This window comes from Thunnus thynnus, chromosome 15 (assembly GCF_963924715.1).
Source record: "Thunnus thynnus chromosome 15, fThuThy2.1, whole genome shotgun sequence".
In the NCBI taxonomy this organism is placed as follows: domain Eukaryota; kingdom Metazoa; phylum Chordata; class Actinopteri; order Scombriformes; family Scombridae; genus Thunnus; species Thunnus thynnus.
The window spans coordinates 4,017,385-4,029,906 of record NC_089531.1 but is presented as its reverse complement, the minus strand read 5'-3'; the positions used below and the strand labels follow the sequence as shown (position 1 = coordinate 4,029,906).

Genomic DNA, 12,522 nt, shown 5'->3' with positions numbered 1-12,522 from the left:
CAAAGAACTTAGAATAATATAAAGTCAAGAGAACCACTCTCTTACACAGAACTACTCTCCAGAGACTGAGAATGTGATCACTGTTAAGTCTTAGAGCCATTTCTAAACAAACTAACGTGACCAAACTCTTCATAATAAAGGAACATGTCACCCAGTGCAGCAGTGTAGCTCATTGATGTGTTTTTAATAGTTTTTGGACAACAAGGGAGGTCTACAGCACAGAGGAACAAGATATATCAGGCTTTGGATACACACACAGAACTAATTAGAAGATCAATTCATTGTTGGTTTGGCTCCAAACATGAGATTAGTTGACAATAAAAAAAATATAGAAAAACAGACTTATCCTTTAATAACTAGTAGAAGTCCCGCCATACTATATATTTCATGCTCCTCTTGCCTTCCTACTCCCTCCTCTTCCTTAGGCACCATGCAGTTCCCCTTCCCAAGTGACTGCTCCCAGGAGCTGATGAACGGCATCAGGACATCAGGCGTGGTGGAGATTTTCCCACAGGGGAAACTCGGGACGCCGATGAAGGTTTACTGCGACATGGAGACAGACGGAGGAGGCTGGACGGTACAGTGACATCATCAGTTACATCATCAGTTTGATTGACTTCCCTTCACTTAAATGTGTCTCAGTTCCATACTATAGAATATACTTGTTGGGCCTTGGTTACAGGTTTGGCTATCAGCAATAATTTTTATTATCAAATATAATATTAATTATTAAAACCAATAGAAATTATTAATAAGAATTAATAATAACAGGGCAGATTATTCATTGGGGTTAGTGAGAACAGGAAAGTTAGAGGTGTAAATTTCTTAAAGTGAGATGCATGATGATAAAGCCATTTCTGGAGTGTCCAAAAGTGTTGGTTGGTTGGTTCACTCATTGGATCTGATGACAATACTGACTACTTAATGTTGTGCTCAGTCTGATCTTGGCAGAATTTATAATTTTGTCCTTCAGGCAGGTGTTGCTGCAGAGGGGTGTCCCAATGGCCGTATCATGGTTTTGATTGGCCATATATTATTTTCCTAAACTTGTGTTGGGTAAGGACATGTGTGTGACTAGTTCTGCAAGGTCATATTGGTATGCCCTAAGCTAGTGTTTTGCAAAAGTGAAATTACTGATAAAATACTGCCAAAGAGTTGATCCAAGTGTACTTGCAAAGTTGGACAGTGATGTCTGGGTTGAATCAGAATTTCGGCTTTTCTCAACTAATAGCAGGATGCCTGGCTATTGCTGAGTTCAGAATTCCTGAAGTTGCTGCTGTTGTTAACAAACCCAAATTTGCCTATGTAATTGCAGGAAAAGTAATGCACTGGTATCTGTCTTACTGTCAGTGCAGGGGTGGACTGTGTCGTTGTCTATGATTGTGAGGAGTGAGCACTAAAGCTCCTGTGCCTTAAGTTTTTCTTAACTTGTCATTCGGGGCTGTAATGCTCCAGGTAGCCAGAGGCAGAGAGGCACTCAGAGGCACTGTCATTGTCCGATGGACAGTGATCATGTTCTGAACTGTGGTCAGAGATGCTGTGGTCATCATCTGATCTGTCCATTGGCTGGTTATGCTTCTGGACCAGAATCTCTGCATATGGACTTCTAAAGCTTCTAGTGTGTGAATGCCTGTCTCAACGCAGTTGGTAGACATGGCAGTTATGCTCAGTGTCCCTATACAGCCTTTGTCACCCCCCTTTGGACAGTTGTGAGGGTGATCCTTTGAGGTAGTAGACCTGTATGACGCTTCAGTGTTTGAGCTGGCAGGCTCAGTTGTTTCCCCTCCTGCTTTGGAAGTGACAACAATTTTCCAAGCGTATTATCTGTGTTATCTTCCTTATCTCATGCAGTGAGGGGTTACTTTGATGCGTCATAAGTTCAATGTGAGTGCATATGCACGGATGAAGGATGGAGCTTTCCTCTAAGCCTGGTGCATTCTTGCCCTGGAAGTATTTGTAGGAATTTGTGCTCTCAAATATCTTTATGATTTTATGGGGCAATTATGAAGTATTATTGTGTACAACTCCAACATGAAATTATTCGTCCAGTGACATAACTCATATTAGAGTAGGTATAATTATAGGGAAATAGTACTCCTTGTTGGCCACACAAGAGAGGTCAATTAGAATTATGATTGTTATTAATTTTAATTATGATTTTGCAAGGGTATAGGTCATTTAAGGTTAAGTGACTCGGATGCAAGCACAAGAAAACACAAAGTCCACTTTAGATACATACACATTTATTACTAATACTACAGCTACAAGTACTAAACACTACAACATTTTACAAACAAGACACAAGAGGAAAAGGAAAACTGGTACACAAGGCTATGACTGGTGAATAATTCAAATGCATGATGTAGTGTCATCCATTGTGCAGTTGGTATGAGAGACCTGATAAACAGATGAGATGACTGTTACCTAAGAAGCAGCAAGTCAAATCAGTGGTACAACAGCTTAGTTCGGAATTGCCTGTTGAAATTACAAATCATGAAAGCACCAGGGTTCAAGCAAGTTGATGAAGGTTTTGTAGAAATACTTGCTTGCTCCTTGGGGTGGCTTCTTGTGGAGAATGGAGTCCAATGTGCTGGGGTGAGAGGCTGGAGTCTTGATCTTGTAATGATGAGTGAATCGGCTGGTCCGGACCAGAAAAGTTTCCATTGGAAGAGAGCTCCTGGTTTATGCTCTCATGCTCTATCAGGCTTGATCCTCAACTCATGACTCTACATTCTGAGGTTTCAGCTCCTGTTACTCTGAGTCACATCTTCAGACTAGCAAAATGCAAGCTTTCCACCAGCATGGCAGAGAACAAGAAGATAAAGATAAAAGCAAGCAGCAGCCCAAAGAAAACAGCCTAAAAAACAACATAGAGTCTCAGATAAGACACTTTAAAGTTTTGGTCTGCCCACCGGGAAGATGCATCCTAGCCAATCCCAGGGGTTGCAGAGTTCTGGGGGGGCAGAGCAAGTCCCTTCCTGTTCATGGACAGGCGGGTACAGTTCCTGAATATGGTTACTCCTTTAATCAAAGTATTTATGTTACTGGCACATAGCATAATGTGCAGCATGTCTTGCCTTATGCTGGTTGGCCCAGTGATAAATTCTTGGGTTGGTCAATCAAGTCCTGAAAATCAAAATCCACAGTGGGATTAAAGTTGGTGCCAGCTCGTCTCTGTATGTGACTGGCTCTTAGAGGTGAATTATGATAGCCAATGGTGGGGGTCGTGTATCCAAATGGTACTATCAGTTCATTAAATTGAGCTTGCTGATGAATTCAGGGTAGCCAAATTCTAGGCTCTGTGATAGGGAAGAAATAATTATCTCCATTGTTGTCTCTGTAGCGGAGGGTGATATTAAGCAGTTGTCTAGTACAACAAAACAATGTGGTTGGCTATGGTGTTGCATGGCAGACACCTTGTTGTGTAGCTGGGGCAGTACACTAGCCTAACCAAACAATGTGGTAACTTACACTATGGGGAGTAGCTTCCTGTGGAAGAGGGGTAGCTATGGCACCATCTAGTGGCTCAAGTGGGCATAAAAGATTAGGGCCAGTAAAGGCTAATGCAGGTTTACATTAGTAAGTCATGCACTAACTGAGATGTAGGACAGTAACAGTCAGAGGATTGTCTTTTAAAGTTGACTCAGGCTGGAATGCATGGCAGTAACAGCTAGAGGATAACTTCTATGTTTCACAGGGCTGGTGGCACGCTGTGGCTCTACCTCACAGGCTCTGTGGCACACTGTGTCTTAATTGAAAAGGGGAACACTTGAATTAACAGCCAATTCTAACAGCTTCACTAGATTGCATTGAAAATGTGATATTCCAATAATGAACTGAAATTCTTACACTTCCTACAGAGTAGGTTCAACCTGAATGGCTAGCAGCAAAAGCAACACTATGAGGAACACTGTAAGCATATACAATGTTAGTTATCAATAACTCAACAGATTCGGGTTTCTAAATTTGGTGAATAATGGATGTTGGAGTCCTTTGCAATGTGCAGCATTTAACAGACAGCATGTAAATAACAGCAGCCTCTGGGGACTCAGGGGAAATTGAGTTTCTTGAGGACTCCCTTTGTCTCTTAGAGTGTTGAAACATGTGGCCGGCTGGTGAAGATCCAACAATACTAAAGACTAATCTTTATAGTTTCTTGCACTTAGTCTACAATAAATCAACATACTTAAAGATCCTGACATGTTTTAAAATATAATACATAACAAAAATACTCTTCTTGGAATAATAATGTGTGTCTAATATTGATTTTCCACAAAAATGTTTCAATTACCTTGTTGAAAATCCTTCAAATGATACCTGCTCATTCTCCCTCATGTAAAAACTCAGAATCTATAAATATGTAAGTATATTTCATTTGAGAAGTTTTCCTGCTGGACACAAGATGTCTCCTGCTTCACTGTCCACTGAAGCCCACTGTACATTCTCAGTGTATGTTAACTGGAGGTTTCATACTTGTGTAAGTTGCATACTGGACCAGCATTGGCTCCAGACTAGTTGTGATGTCACAAATCATGCTCATAGGTACACATGTTAAACTGAGATTTCCTCCTTCAGGAGATGAATGTGAAAACAAACTCTGCACATACATAAGAGAAGAGAAAAACATCCAACTGAAGGAACAAAAAGAAAAAAAAACATTTTTGAGTGGAGGGGGACTTAGAATGAGCCCTTTATATCTACATAGGGAGTGGGGGGTCCTCTTCCACAGAGCCTGCCATGTTGTACCACCATGTTTCTACAGTAGCCCAGAATGGACAAATCAAACACTGGTTCTAGAGAGGGCCTTTCACATTTTGTGTGAGTTTCACGGCCACCATAGGTTCTCCTACCCACTTGGAAGAGGAGGGAAAGGCGAGAGGGTATTCAGTTGGCTGCAATCTGCACCATCATCAGTAGATGCCACTAAATTCTACACACTGGTCCCTTTGAAATATAATACAAAACAAAAATACTCTGCTTTGAATAATAATTTGTCTCTAATATGGGTTTTCTACATTAAAAAGTTCAATTGCCTTGTTGAAAATCCTTAAAATGATATCTCTACCTTTTTGCTGATTAAAAATCCAGAATCTATGAATATGCAGCACATTCAGAAAAATTAGTTTTTTAGTCTCTTTAGTCTTTAGTTTGTTACTTTATCTTGTCACATGCACACTGAAACACACTTGAGAACTGCTTAGATTTAGTCTGGATTTGGGACACAGCTCAAGTTATATTGAGATAGAAAACTGACTGTGTTTGTGTGTTTCCTGTCTGCAGGTCTTTCAGAGGAGGAAGGATGGCTCTGTGGATTTTTTCAGAGGTTGGAAGGATTACGTCAAAGGATTCGGAGATCTGAGTGGAGAGTTCTGGATGGGTGAGAAAGATGCATTTTATCAAAGAGAATACTTACACCAGTAGCCAGGTTTACATGGAAATTTAGCACAGATTGAACCACTTTTGAAAAATGGATCACTATTTTGACCACAATGAGAAAACTTTTTTGCTTTTGCTTATTCACATCAAAATAAGTATATTTTCTTGTTATACTGAGAATCAAAACTGGTTATAAAGTTGTTTTAAATATTAGACTGTATCTGCATCTCAGAAAAACATCAGTGTTCCTGCTGCTGAAATGGATGCATGTGAACATATAAATGAAGCAAATCTTACTTTCTTTCTTTCACATAATCAAATCCTGTTCTTACTAAGCAATATAAATGGGGTTGTTAGCATATAGAGAAAGATATTATCCACGCTGTGTCTCTGTAGAAGAAAAAATAAAGCTGAATGTGTTTGTCACAAAAAAAGAAAGGTATTTCTTAATAAGGAAATACATTTTCTCATTTAAATGAGAAAAAGTTTCTTGTTATAACAAAAACATTTTCTTGATAAAACAAGATATATTCTCATTATAATGAGAAATGTAAAGGCATACTTTTTTTACTTGTTATTTTCACCTTTTTCACATTTTCAATCTGCACAGGTACTTTCAGAATGGGCTTTTTTCATCAGTTGAATTCAGCTTCAACAGCTTCTAAAACTCAGAAAAGCATCATGTGCCACCTGTTTACTTAAAACTTCCTGCATTATTTCCCCAAACACAGGTCTTAAATGTCTTTATATTTTAGTCTTAAAATGTCTTCTAAAGTTTTAAATTTCACTCAGCAAAACAACTTTGATGGTCAGTAGCATTGATTCGCTGCTGTAGTTGAAACAACCAACAGCATTAACATCAGTTTAATGTGGAAGCAGAGAGAGGTCGTAGGACAAATGTTTGGTGCTCAAATAGAAGACAATCCTCATCTCAACACAGTCTTCCTTTGTCACAGAGTCAAACTTTAATCTGTTCAGCAGAAGAACTGGTGACAAAAACAGTTTATCTGGGCTGCTGACCAGATGTTCATGAATTCTGGGAAGGAAAAGTAAATGAGTCCCTTTATGAAAAACCATCAAAGTGCCTCTGAGCAAGGCACCGAACCCTCTCAGCACCCTATCCATGGTGTGAGACTAAGAAATAAGTTTGGGATTTGTGTTGAGTGAGTAGTGAGTTGAAATGAAATGTGGAAATTTGGAGATGCTGTTTTCTGCATCTGCATGGTTTCAAACAACTCTACAATAAATCTAACAGGAAGTTTTGTCTGAAAATACACTTCTTTATCTCTTCTTTATCTCAGGTCTTGACAGTATACACAACCTCACAGCGACGACCAGGATGAGTCTGCGTGTCGACCTGCGTGATGGACATGAGTCGGTGTTCGCCAAGTACTCAACTTTCGAGGTGGCCAAGAGGAACTACAGACTAACGGTGGGCGGATACAGTGGCACTGCAGGTGAGAAGAAGAAGACAGGAAGTGACAGGTGTTGATGGGAAATGGGGTGTTCAGCTCCAGTAATGCCATTTTAATAACATTTCCTGAATGAGCCTGTGGAAGTAAAACAGTTTCAGGTGAAACATTTCTAATGTTTCTTTTACAGGTCCCTTAATTTTCAACTAAAACAGTTCATTTTTAGGATATTTTACAGAAATTGTGGTTCAATGTGGTACAAATGATTAAAAAAAATAGAGATTGTAATACATTGTATGTATTTTTTTTCATTATTTTTTAATAATTTCCTAAAAGTAGCTGCTGTGTTACTTCATTCGCAGGACGTCTCTTTGAAATGTAGTTTGGTAGTACAAGGGAGACGCACTAATTAAATAGTTTTTAAGAAAGAATCTAATATGCTAACACTAATACAAAACAAGTATTTTCTGTCAATTAAAGAATTGTTAAGAGACAAAAACATAACATTTTTTTCATTTTTTCTTTTAATTTGAACCACATTGCACCTCCCTTACTGTAAAATGTCCAACAAATTAACTGAAAATTAAAAACATGTGAATATAAGATATGATGCATTGCTATAGACAGACTTCTCTGCAGTACACAGTAAAAGTTAAAATTAACTTCACCTTGATTAGTTTCAATGTTAAAATGCTGCTTACACATTTAGAACTGCATTGATTAGTCAATTAATCAATCAGTTGATCAACAGAAAATTTAGCAGCACCTATTTTGATGACTGACCAACCATTTTGAGTCCTTTTTTTTATTTTAAATGTCCAAATTCTCTGATTCCAGCTTTTTAAATGTGAATATTTTCTAGTTTCTTTAGTTTTTTATGACAGAAAACTGAATATCTTTGGGTTGTGGACTGTTGGTCAGAACAAAACAAGATATTTTATGTTGCATCTTGGGCTTTGGGAAGCAGTGATCAACATTTTTAACAATTTTCTGACATTTTGTCGATCAAACAACTAATAAGTTAATTGAGAAAATAATCCACAGATTAATTGATAATGAAAATCATTGTAAGTTGCAGACCTACACACATTAATGCCTCAGTATTCATAATCCAGTTATGTAATATTATTTATTTTAATTATATTATGTTATGATAATATAACACTCACAGAGGCTGTTTTTTCTACATAATTTGTACTTTAAGTGAGTACTTATAATAATAATAATATCTAGAAAATGCAATTTCTGTAGAAATTGCATGTGATTGCTGAAAGCGAATTTAGAGTGCATAACTGGAAGCTGAACACTATTGAAAAATCTAGCAAGATTAAAATCTGCAATGGGTGGAATTGAACCTACACCTTCATGTTTGTAAGACAGACATGCTGTGCGACATGAGCTAACATGTCACACAGCAATGCCAGGCCACATTCTGCTATTTAATCTGTCAATTGCTTTAAATTGACAAAAAAAAAGCAGTTCAGCTCAGCAAGCAGATTGACATCACCTGGACTCCTTCATCTCTACTGAGTTCCGCCCTAAGCAGGGCTCGAACTCACAACCTTTGGATCTAAAAGATGTTTAGAAATGAGCTTAAACCACTGGACTAGTCACACATGCTATGTAGCACAGGAAAAGATGTCTTTAACAAGCATATCAATCCACATTTTAGGTAATAATGTTAATGTAAGCTAGAGTGGAATTGAATTATGGTACAGGATAAAGATGTGAAGCAACTTTGTACATGAGAGCAATATTATGAGGAGCATTGCAGTGAGCAGGCACCGAACACACAACCTTGTCATCTAAGGGGTAGCTGATCGTGAGAACAGTGTTCTAAACCACTGAGCCAACAGACATTCCCAGTAATGAGAGGAAAAAATCTCCATTTTGATGACGAAAATGTATTTGTCTCAAACTAGAGCTTGAAGCCCAGAGATTTGTACTAGTTTAACATTAGAATGAATGATATATGTAAAAGGAAGTTGAAGGAAGAGAGAATCTGTAAATTTAAGAAACCGGAGTGAGAGGAGACAGCAATCACACAATAATGTTAATTGTAAAGCACCTTTCATACAAGAAATGCAGCTCAAAGTGCTTTGCAACAAAATAAATTACATGCAACAAGTGCTTCACATGAAAATGAGTAAAAGTAAAGTAAAAAAAAACATTGATGCAACATAAGATGGAAAATAGTTTAAGGCTAAAGTGAGGACAAGTTTTTAGCTTTCTTTTAAAGATATTTAGCAAACTGGCTTCCCTTATATCTATCATGATAAGTGACGTGTTCCATAGCTTTGGCATGTAATTGACAAAGGCTGCATCCCCAATTTTCCCTCAGTAGTTGATGGGAACCTCCAATAAACTGCCTGCAGATGATCACAGTGTTCTTGAAGGCAGATAGTCAGCAAGAGATTTAGCAGTGTAGCTTGGTCCTTGCCCACTAAGGGCTTTGTATGTGAGAAGGAGGACCTTAAAGTCAGTTCTAAATGTCACAGGAAGCTAGTGTAGAGCAGCTAAAATCTGTTCAAATCTGTTTTTCAGCATCTTTTTGATTTGTACATGGTCGTACTTTAGCTATGTTTCTAAGGTGAAAAAATTATGTTTTCGTTACCTTGTTAATGTGGGACTTGAAGCTTAGATCTGAATCTAAGATAAAATCTTGTAACCTCAGATTTAATCCAGGAAGTTAATTTCCCCAGATTTTTATACAGCATTTCTCTTTTTGTCTTGGGGCCGACTTCAGTTTTGTCCTCATTTAAATTTAAGGGATTATTGCTCATCCATTTATTTATTGCCAGATGACAGGTAGTAATGGAGATTATAGCTGCAGCATCATTTGGTTCAGCGGAGGTATACAGTTGTGTGTCATCAGCACAACTATGGAAACATACATTATGGTCTCTGATGATGTCACCAAGTGGCAGCATATACAGTACTTAAGTACAGTATGCTCTACAGTACAGTAGAGCATACTGTACTTAAGTATCTGAATACTTTGTTCCTGTAATCTCTGCAGAAAGGTTTTATCTTTTATTTCCTCACCTTTGTTTCATCTCTCCACTCAGGCGACTCCCTCAGTTACCACAACAGTCGAATCTTCTCCACCAAGGACCGTGACTCAGCGCCATTCATCACCCGCTGTGCCATGTCATACCGCGGCGGCTGGTGGTACAAGAACTGCCACGAGGCAAACCTCAACGGCCTGTATGGCATCGATGTCAAACACCAGGTAACCTCACTCTAAAATCTCATTTGATGTTTTTCCTACCATAGTAACATAAAGGATGCCCTTTTTTCAGCCACTCAAGATGACAAACAATCAAGGTATTTGTGACCAAATAGTCACAGGACGTGAACAGCTCCAGACACTAACCTCACAAATTAATTTAAGATCTAAAAGTTCCTTCAGTGCTTTGTGTTTCCATCTGAAGAAGCGGGAATAACAGAAAATTAGAGTGATAACTGATTAAAATGGTCAGATTTGTTTGACTTTGACTGTTGCACCAACACTCTCACTCATTATCATTCATTTGGAGTCATGTTTCTGTCCACGTGATGAATGTAAGTCCAATATTCATTCTCTTTTAGGTCTGATTTTGCTCTCTATCAACTCATGAGGGACATATCTGGCTCTTTAGCTGCTAAATGCTCCACTATGTTCAGCAGCTAGTCTACAGCTAACTGTGTCTGTTCACCATTTGGTGCTTAGCAGGTAGTGTACAGTGGCTTTTTAGAGCTTTTTCTCTGAAAACAGCTGCGGCCCAAAACGACACTTTGAGAGCTTTGAGAGTGTACCAAAACAGTAAAATTGCAGCCAGACAGCTAAACAATGAGCTGAAACTCACTATAAAGCTCCGTAAATCTGAGGGGAGCTGCAGAGTCACTGAGAATTCTCTGTAGGTTCATCACTACGAGCCACGACCAACATATTACACACTGACAGCTCAGACTGTAGAGTTATAAAGAATATTGATTATAGCTGCCCTAAAGTTCCTGACTTCCTAAATATTCCTAGACAAGTTTTTGCTGTGAAAAATGTCGACATAACCATCAGTGAGAGAGTTAGATGTGAGAGCAAAGATTTGAGCGTTGTGAACTCTGCTGAGACCAAGTGAAGAATGCAGTCATGTCTCTGCTTCTGACCACATGATGGCAGCAGTGCTGCATTTTGATGTTTAAGGAGGACCTGTTAGAACTATAAAGCTTTATTTTAACAATCCAGAATTTACAATGAAGTCTCTTGGAAAGAACTACAGGGTTTGTTACTATTGATGTGCAAAGTGTTCCATGTGTACACTTCCAATTAATCAATTAATTCAGATTAACTGTTAATGTAACATTAAGAGTCTTTTAGTCAGTCCACTGCATCTGAACATGCAGAAATGTGATATTTGTCTTCAGGCAGGGATACAGTTCAATATAGTCTGAAAATGAATCAGTTAGTCCATTTATTTATAGAGGACATTTAAAACAACAAATGCGGCTTTACAGAGAGATGAGAATAATCAAATAAAAAGGCAGACGTAATTATGAGGATCAAGGAGGGAAAAAGTGTAGAATACAAAAATAAACCTAAAAACAAAAACAGCATTGCACAGACAACAAATAAATAGAAAAGCTAAGAATGTGTTTTAAGTTTCCAATAATACATAAATAATTCATTAATATGTACTTGGTTTTAATTTGAGATTTTCTTGCACCAAACTTCTTTTTTCTTTCATGATTAGTCGTAAATTACATCATTCTTTTCAGGAAACTTAGAAATCGTTAAGAAACTTGCAGACTCATAAAATAAAGAAATACTGACAAAACCCCAACAATAATACATACTTAAAATGTTATTATACTTTATATTATACTTAACTATATATTGTATATATTTACTTATAATACATTATGTAACACTATATTATTAAATCATGCACTATGCTCTATTATATTATAAACATACTAATACAGACATAGTTACATATTACTTATATATGATATTGTTATAGTAGTTTGTATATTACTCTTACACTTACATACAATATTATATTATATTATATAGACAATATATTATATATATAATATCATATAATATAGAGCTTAGAGACAGTACTGCACTCTTTTAGTTTGACCTGAATTGTTTTGTACTATTTATTTCAGGGTGTGATCTGGACCACCTGGAAAGGAAAAGATTTCTCCATCCCGTTCACTGAGATGAAGATGAGACCAGCAGCCTTCAGTCCTCCGACCAGAGGATGAGAGGATGAGAGAAGATAATGAACTGTTAAACACGTGTTGGACAGCAGCGAGGACAACATGCGTGCAAACACACACACACACATAGGAACACACACATACACACACAAGATGAAGACGTATTTTTTCATTTGTATAGAGGACAGTTATCAGTATGTTACTGTAGATTGTACAGTTTTCATGTTTTTATCGTATTTTTAAAGCAGGGCTGCTCCAACTTTCTCTATATTTAAAGGGTCATTTCACCCCAAATTACACAAAAATATAAAGTATTTCAGATAACATGCTGATATTTTAGAGATATCTGAACTTCTACCCCAATATAATGTATGATGTAAACATGGCTGTTTGCAGCACTTTTATTGATGTTTCTCTTCTTGCTGATTCAGAGGTGATTTTCTGTCTGTGCACGCAGGCTTTTCATTGTTTTTGATGTAAATAAAAATCATACTAAATGCCTCATTATTTGAACTGGGATGAAACAGAG

The 12,522-nt window shown here is 37.6% G+C and overlaps 1 protein-coding gene across 2 annotated transcripts in view; it reads left to right on the top strand.

The window, feature by feature from the left end:
* The window catches only part of LOC137198237 (tenascin-like), a 67,163-nt gene extending 54,654 nt beyond the window's left edge, over nucleotides 1-12,509 (top strand). For both annotated transcript variants that reach the window (XM_067611942.1, XM_067611941.1), the window contains exons 16-20: nucleotides 426-577; nucleotides 5,281-5,377; nucleotides 6,678-6,833; nucleotides 9,857-10,020; nucleotides 11,940-12,509. In XM_067611942.1, coding sequence (XP_067468043.1) covers nucleotides 426-577; nucleotides 5,281-5,377; nucleotides 6,678-6,833; nucleotides 9,857-10,020; nucleotides 11,940-12,038 — 668 coding nt within the window. In that variant the 3' untranslated portion in view covers nucleotides 12,039-12,509. The remainder of the gene's footprint in view (nucleotides 1-425; nucleotides 578-5,280; nucleotides 5,378-6,677; nucleotides 6,834-9,856; nucleotides 10,021-11,939) is intronic.
* Nucleotides 12,510-12,522: the final 13 nt, after the last annotated feature.